Here is an 8,537-nt window from a genome sequence, read left to right on the forward strand (position 1 = left end):
TTTCAAAGTTTATAAATGTGCTTCATATTAGTTTTTAAGATAATTTTTAGTATAAAAATGTTAATGGAATGCTGTTATAAACTATCATATGTCACGTTAAAACTTGTAAAATGATGCAGTTTTAGTTTTGCTATTTAAATAATTCAAAAACGACATCTATCACTTAGATAAATTTTTAATAAATACCATTTATAATATTATTTTTGGGTTATTTGAGTGCCAAAATTAAAATCATATCATTTTATAAAATTTAGTGTGCATCCGATTATTCACAATATTGTTTCATTAATGTTAAAAATTATTTTAAGGATTAACATAAGTTATATTTACAAAATTTAAAAATTAAATAAAAATAATTAAAATTTTTAAGAACTAAATTAAGACTTACATGCAAGTTGAGGCATCAAATGGAATATTATCTCATAGTCTTCCAAATTTTAAACTTGTTCGTAATAGTACTTTCTCATTTTTTTCCTGAAAAAAAAAATTGTAATGTCTTACTATGGAACATCTATAATTCTACATAATAGAAGTACAAAAGCGTAATGGGATGCCAAAACATTGACGTCTTCAATTTCTTCATGATCTCAACCCAACCCAATCAAACCCACTGAAGTGAGTAAGCGCCACTGCTGAAACAACAAAGAAAGAAATAAGAATTGGTAATGGCGACGAAGCTGAGGCTCCCTATGGTAGACCTTTCCTCACCTGATCGTCTCTCCACCGCCAACTCTATTCGTCAGGTAACCGTTAATTTCATCCCTCACTTGACATGCGTTGATAAAGATAATGAATTTCATGAGTGATGAATAGGCATGCGTTGATTATGGATTCTTTTACCTCGTGAACCACGGCGTAGACGACCAGCTTCTGAGTTCAGCGTTTCAACAAAGCGCCAAGTTCTTCACGCTTCCATTGAACTACAAATTGAGCTTGTCACGCAAGGAATACAGGGGTTACACTCCTCTCTACTCTGAGAACCTTGATCCCTCTTCACAGTCCAAAGGTTAATATTCCATTTTCTTCATTTTTTTGGGGGCGGGGGGTTTTGCGAACAAGGGCGTTGGTACTCATGAACAGTACACACAAAGCTGGAAGATTTTTATTGACGCTAAAAAGAAAACACAATTGGCACACCCGACATTTCTGCACCTTGTTTAATTAATTGTGTGTTTGAAATTTTTTTAAATTATCAAAATAATATCCGCTTGTATATACCAAAATTGGGCATTAAACACATGAAAGGTTGAAAGCTTTAGCTTGGGTATATTTAATGGGAATTTGTTTAGTGGGGAGTGAAGGTAGAAGTGTGTATTGTACATAATGCCATTATTTTTATTGTTTTTAATTATAAAATGAACAATCTTCACTCTTTAGGTACATTACTTATATTTAACTAATACACTTAGGATACTTTTAGCAAGATGATTCCTTTTAACCAGGTGACGCAAAAGAGAGCTATTACATTGGTAATTTGGAAGATAGCAGTAGTGTTAACCTGAATCAATGGCCTTCTCAAGGTGTGGCTTATTTACTTACCCTTATAATATACCTGTGAGGCAGTGAGTATGTTAATTTGTGTTGGTTGAATTTTTCGTGGGTGATAACACGCTTACTTCTCCACCTGTTATTATTTGTTATCGACTTAACATGAGATTTTTGTTTTGTTTTTTCCCCTTTTCTGTTATGGACACTCCAGAACTGTTACCAGATTGGAGACCTACAATGGAATCCTTAATATGGAAATTGTTGTAAGTTACCGTTAATTTGATATGAACTGTGAGATTTTACATTCCGGAAAATATAAAATGGAAACCTTAATATTTGTTCCTAAGAATGTGAAAACTGAATAGCTATTTTTTTTTAGGTTTCTACTTTTGTTCCACATAGTGTTTGTACCAAAAACAAGAAACTAACGTCTTTTTATCAAGAACTTTATTCATGCCTTTTTATTTAGTGAGAGTTTGTTTCTTTGTGGGGTATTATTGTATATACTGAAGAAAGGATGGGTGAGCATTCATATTCACGTTTACATTTTCTTTGGTTCTTTCTCTTGTTATGATGTTTAGATTTAGAATTTGACTCTTTTTCTATTCGGCTCCACAGGGAAGCTGGGAAAAAGCTGATGTCTCTAATTGCTCTGTCCCTAAATCTGGATGATGATTTTTTTGAGAAGACAGCCTTAAACAAACCAGCAGCTTTTCTTCGCCTTTTGCATTATCCAGGTTTATTAACATTTCCCTGACCTTAATGGGATACCATGTATTTATGTCTAACTTTGTTAAAAGTGCCTCAAATACTATATTTTATGTTGATTTTTACTTCATTTCACTTGTTATATTATATTATAGTTACTTCCTGGCCAAAACGGCATTTTGAATTTAGAAGTGGGAACATATATTCCTTGTTTTCATGTATTGATTTTGATGCGATGAACTACTCTGCACATGAACATGGGCACCATTCTGTGTAATCCAATTTAAAATACATAATGCCATGTATTCAATGAATTTTATATTGTATATTTTAACTTTATTTGTTGCACATACTCCTTTTGGTAGATCTCAATCAGAGAAAATGCACTTCTGGTGGTAACTGAAGGTTGTATTTTTATTTTAGAATAAGTTCTTTCTGCTTTGCTATTAGTGTTCTGTGCATTGGGCCTTAGGACAAGGTTTCCAAACAAATTATCTGATTCTAAAATATATCCTTCTACTGTTAATTTCTACTTTGTGGCTAGACCAGAGTCAAAGAAACTTAAACTATGGTGGCAATCAATTGAAGTGTGTTTAATATCATATTCTGAGTTTTTAATGCTGTTTTATTAGTGTTTTATGATTGACCCTATAGGGGTGTTTTACAAACAAATTATATCCTATGTGATATTTTCACTTTGGTAACATGCCTTCCAATTGCATCAGGTGAATTGGGATCATATGAAGAGTTATGTGGTGCCTCTGCTCATTCAGATTATGGCATGATCACTCTCTTGGTGACCGACGGTGTTCCGGGACTGCAGGTTCTCATCTTCCCTTTAGTGTACCTAATAATCTAGGATTGCAACAAGTCATAGGCATTAAAGAAGACACGGAGTTGAACTCCTTACAAGCAGAAAATTCTATTCTCCTTGTATGAGGATTCTGATTGCAATCTAATTGGATTCCTGATGCATCCTGAGTCTTCCTCTCAACTTTCGTGCCAGAAGTTCTTAGTCACAGTATTCCACGTAAGTGGAAAAATGATAATCTACCTACTTCCAGCCATAGCCAATGTTCAATCTTATGCCAAATGGACTCTTCTAATTCATCAACAATGATGGATTACATTGTGTTTTTATAATTATCTGCTACCATATTAATAAGATTGGACCCCATAAAATATAAAAATTCTAACATTTTGGACTGCCACGTCTACAGTTTGTGACTAACAGCTTCCTCTCCTTTGATTCCTTCCCTTACAGTTCATTCATTGGGGGTATATCATACAAGTTTTAGAGTAAATTACACTGACCTCCCTCGAGTTTAGGTATTACACATGATTCCCTCTGATTTGTCATATTTTCACTGGCCTCTTATTTGTTTACAAAATTCCTGGTGTTAGGTACAATGTCACCTAAACTTTAGCAAGGTCAATGTTACCCAAACTTCAAAGACGCCTTGTGTTACATTGTACTAATAGTCATGGGGGGTGTTATGTGTAATATCTACTCAACCTTGGTGGACCTCATTGTAATTTAACCTAATTTATAATTTTTAAAATCTTGTATTTCAGATCTGTAAGGAGAAGTTCAAGCAACCTCGAGTCTGGGAGGATGTGTCTCATGTAGAAGGGTGAGTTCATATGAATATGAAATTTTGGTAAACAAACTGAATGATATTATCTAAAGACTGTACTATTGTAGACTATTTTGCACTAAAATTTTGCATTCCACAGGGCCTTTATTGTGAACATTGGGGACTTGATGGAGAGGTGGACAAATTGTATATACCGGTAAAATCCATCATCGAACAACTTAAAAGGAGCTATTTTGTTATGTTTATTCTCCACTTTTGTCATATTACTCTTGTAGGTCAACACTTCACAGAGTCATTCCAACCGGAAAGGAGCGTTATTCGGTAATTACTACTTTACTGATCACTTCTTCAGTTTCCTTACTTTGTTGTTGCCCTTTAAGTTATATTCTAGAATGATGACTTATGATGGTTTGATTAAATTTATAAATATTCTTTTACTGCCGTTGGTCAACACTGGCAATCTCTTTTACATTTTTTTACAATTTGTATAAATCGTGAGTTTTGAGTGTACCAAGTACCAACTACCAGAAAAAGAAAATGACGGCCAATATGGAATGGAAGGAGTACTTATTCTTTATACCATCCTGGATGGATTAAGTGTTTGTTTGGATTGGCTTCTTTGAGTGAAAAAAAAAATACTTTATTAAATTTTAAATATATTTAGATACATCTTTAAAAAAAAATTAAATTATTTGTTTTTTTCTAAATGTCAACAATACTTTGATTTTAGAATAAAATTAGAAGTAAAAGAAATTTTTAATATTTGAAAATTCTTTTTTAAAAGTCTTTTCAAATATAAAATATTTTTTATTAAAAAATAAAAAAGATACTTTTTTTTTTCAAAATTCAATTCTAAATGACCCTTAGAAATGTTGAATGTTGTGTGTTATTCACACTTATTTTACGCATGGGTAATTGACTAGTACAGAATACATCCATTATTTGACTTGTAACAAATGATGATACTGATAAATGACATAACTTCCTTTCATACAAACATTATTTATATGGGTCCATGTTGAAAGCGTGATCACATAAAAATTCTAGTGACAAAAAAATGTTCAAACTTTGGACGGTGAACTACCTGATTCATTATGCTAGATGAAATTGCCCAATGTATGCCACATGTCTTTCTCTGAAGGATATGAAGAATTTTAAACTGAATATTTTTGCATGGATATTATTGAAATGGGTAGTTGAGAGCAGAGATAGGACATGCATTAATTAATTCCATATTAGTCCTTCATTTTGTTTATTAGTCATTAGTTCTTAAATTTTTTATTGTGAGATAGATTAATCCCTAAACTTGCAAAGTGGACATTTTAATCCCAATCCAAACTATCAAAAACTTACCAAAAAAGATTGATTTGTCTCACAATTTTTGAAAATTAAGAGACTAATAGCTAATAAACAAATATCAGGGATTAAAGTGATCACTTCAAAAAAGTTTAGGGAATCAATTTGAGGTTTTGCTCAACGTTTATTTATTGAAAAAACATTGGACACGGATTTTTCTGATGTCATAGATTGTGTGATATTGTTTCTTTCTACCAAATACCCTATAAATTTGGCTTCATCATAATGGTGTTTATTATTAGCTCATGTAGTCAATTAGAACTTAGCATGATTTTGATTATGTATTTCTAATGAAATATGATTAACATGTAATTTTGTAGATGGCATTCTTCTTGGACCCACCCTCAGATTGTGTGGTTGAATGCTTTGAAAGTTGCTGCAGTGAATCATCTCCCCCAAGGTATTAACAAATTTATAAACTCTTAATCTCGTCCCTGACCATGACCTGACCAAAATCACTGGAGACAAAGTATAGTCTTTTAACATTTGAAAATGACGTATTATGACCATTTTCAGTGATGGACAATATTATTCTCTGCATTCTTTTTAAACCATTTTCAGTGGGAGCTCATCCAAATTTCTATTTATGACCCACTTGTGATAAAGAATAACTCTACATCAGTTTTTGTATCATAAACAGAAAATAAGAAGTTAAGAACCCAAAACATTTCTTTCTTTTCTATTAAGAGAAATTAACTTTAGTCGCTATTGTAGCCCCACTTAATTAATTAATTAATTAAAATAAATAAAATTAATGTAGTTATTATTTTTTTACAATAATATTATTAAAATTTATAAATTCAAAAATAATTTACTATTAATTATTATTTAAATAATTAATATAAATTATTAATTAAATAGAGATATAGTGATGTAATATAATTAATTATTATAATAATTAATTTAAAATAATTTATAAAATTACTTAATATAAAAAAATATAATTAAACTAATTTGCAAAATTAATTAACATACATATAATATGTATGTAATATATATTTTAATTTATTTATATATAACATTTTTTATTTCATTTATATGTAATATGCAAGGGTCATAATATATGTGTATACAATACAATGATAATTTCATATATATTTTAATTTTTTAGACATTCCACGTGTCAAATATTTGTGTCAGAGGAGGAACTTAGGATGAGCAGCATCCGAGTTGCTAAGAGCAGCATTGGAGTTGCTAAGAGCACTTTTGCCCGTTCCTCCTCTGACATAAGGGCACTTTTGCCCGTTGGAGTGTGAACTCAAATGAGTTCCTTCACATGGATCGATGAGGAGAGTTCCTGCTCAGAGGAACTCTCAGCCTCCAACCAAAATTTGACATGTGGAATGTATGTCAATAAATAAAATTAAATTAAAACATATATATAAAATGATAATTGTATTGTATACATATATATTATAATTGTTCCATATTACATATAAATGAATTAAAAAATGTTACATATAAATAAATTATATTATAATTGTTCCATATTACATAGAAATGAATTAAAAAATGTTACATATAAATAAATTAAAATATATATTACATATCTATTATATGTATGTTAATTAATTTTGCAAATTAGTTTAATTATTTTTTTATATTAAGTAATTTTATAAATTAGTTTAAATTAATTAATAATTATAATAATTAAATAGACAGCAGTATAGATAGTTAAAAGAAAATTTAATTGAACACATATGGCAATTTCATAATGTTTATCATCAACTATAAAATTTAATTATGTTTTTTTTTTGTATTAAGTAATTTTATAAATTAATATAATCTCAAATTATATATGGTGTATTATTGTTATATATTATTTTTTTAATATTAATATCTTTTAATAGTGAATTATTTTTGAATTTATAAATTTAAATAATATTATTAAAAAAATAATAACTATATTAATTTTAATTATTTTAATTAATTAATTAAGTGGGACCACAATAGAGACTAAAGTTAGTTCTTCCTAATGGAGAAGAGAGAGATGTTATGTGGAGTTACTTTTCATGACAGGTGGACTATAAATAGGAATTGAGATGAGTTCTCTACTGGAAATGGTCTAAGGATTTAATTAAAATCTCCATTGGTAGGATTCTTTTGAATTAGTGAGTAGAGACTAGTCAGACTGAACCAAGATGAAAGAAAGAGGTACAGATATAGATTCTAATTTTGATAGCATGAAAGTGCTGTTTCATTGAAAGTGGATCAAAACTCAAAACTAAATCCAAAATTACAAAGTGGGGTACAATTTCCATTACCAATCTGCACAGGCTAAAAGTCAAACAAACATGGCCACACAAAAGAGACAATGGACAAATATTATTCCAACGTTAATTGGATTCTTTAAAGAAAGCTATACATTCACGACATATGTATGCATACATTTTGTTCAAAATTTTACCTTTACACGCAATAAGATGCTATAAGCATATTTGGCAATGTTTGGTGCAGATTCCCTCCAATTCGTAGTGGGGACTACCTTAATGAGCGGTTCAGGCTCACATATGGCTCTGAAAAGGAGCTAAAATGCTCATCCAATTGAAGAAACCAAAGGCTTTGTTAAAGGGCACGGGATAAACCAGAAGACCCTGCTTCAGTTTAAATTCATAATAATGACTAGCTACTAGAAAATGTATTATAGTTATTAGCTTATTGCACGGTACAGTGTCGTTCTTTATGTTGTCAGCCTTCTAAATAAAGTAGGATTTGATTAATTTCTCTTCAATTGTTTCAATTCTGGAGGAATTAATAGTCTGGTTGATTGTGCTCATTATAACGGTGATGTCTTAAATTAAAGTATAAATTAATTTCTGTTTAAGATTATTGTTTTGTTATTGGTCATGTCTTTATTCACCTATTACTCTATTAACATTTGGGTATTTCTCTTTTGGGTAATTTTTTTTCCTCATTGATGATGCTTGAACTGGTGGAAAGTAAATGCTGAACAATTTGAATTAACTGAGCAAGTGAGCATTGATGCATTCTATAATTTTTACTGTGGAGAAGAAAAAGAGTGCATATTTAATGTAGTTTATAGGGTATGGCATTGGGTTTTATATGGAGGCGGATACCCATTTCCTATCTCATCTCCGTTAGAAAAATTCTCTCATTTCTGCTGCGAGGTTTTATTTTTCGGTTCCAAAAAAGGTGGGTCTATCAGTCTATGTAGAATTGTAGATATAAGGGAGAATTAATAGAAATTCTTTTTAAAAAAATTTTAAAAGTACAATATAATAAACATAACGCAATAAATATAATATAATCAAAAATTCAAAATCAAGGATAAAAGATTATAATCCGTTCATTATTTAAAAAAAAAACAAAAATTAAATAGGGAAAAATCTGTTTACTAATATGGTAACACACCACCTAGCTAGATTA

The 8,537-nt window shown here is 30.2% G+C and overlaps 1 protein-coding gene across 2 annotated transcripts; it reads left to right on the forward strand.

Moving 5' to 3' along the window:
- The first annotated feature begins 409 nt into the window (after nucleotides 1–409).
- Nucleotides 410–7,981, forward strand: LOC112802368 (kihadalactone A synthase LFS). 2 transcript variants are annotated; one of them, XM_025845556.3, is made up of 11 exons: nucleotides 410–743; nucleotides 814–1,006; nucleotides 1,443–1,520; nucleotides 1,700–1,751; nucleotides 2,107–2,225; nucleotides 2,922–3,019; nucleotides 3,772–3,830; nucleotides 3,934–3,990; nucleotides 4,070–4,115; nucleotides 5,471–5,550; nucleotides 7,608–7,981. In XM_025845556.3, the coding sequence occupies exons 1-11, from the start codon at nucleotides 666–668 to the stop codon at nucleotides 7,696–7,698; spliced, it is 951 nt and encodes a 316-aa protein (XP_025701341.1). In that variant the 5' UTR covers nucleotides 410–665; the 3' UTR covers nucleotides 7,699–7,981. The 2 variants fall into 2 exon arrangements, with proteins under 2 accessions (XP_025701341.1, XP_025701342.1); XM_025845557.3 differs by lacking the exon at nucleotides 1,443–1,520.
- Nucleotides 7,982–8,537: the final 556 nt, after the last annotated feature.

This window comes from Arachis hypogaea, chromosome 1 (assembly GCF_003086295.3).
Source record: "Arachis hypogaea cultivar Tifrunner chromosome 1, arahy.Tifrunner.gnm2.J5K5, whole genome shotgun sequence".
Lineage (NCBI taxonomy): Eukaryota > Viridiplantae > Streptophyta > Magnoliopsida > Fabales > Fabaceae > Arachis > Arachis hypogaea.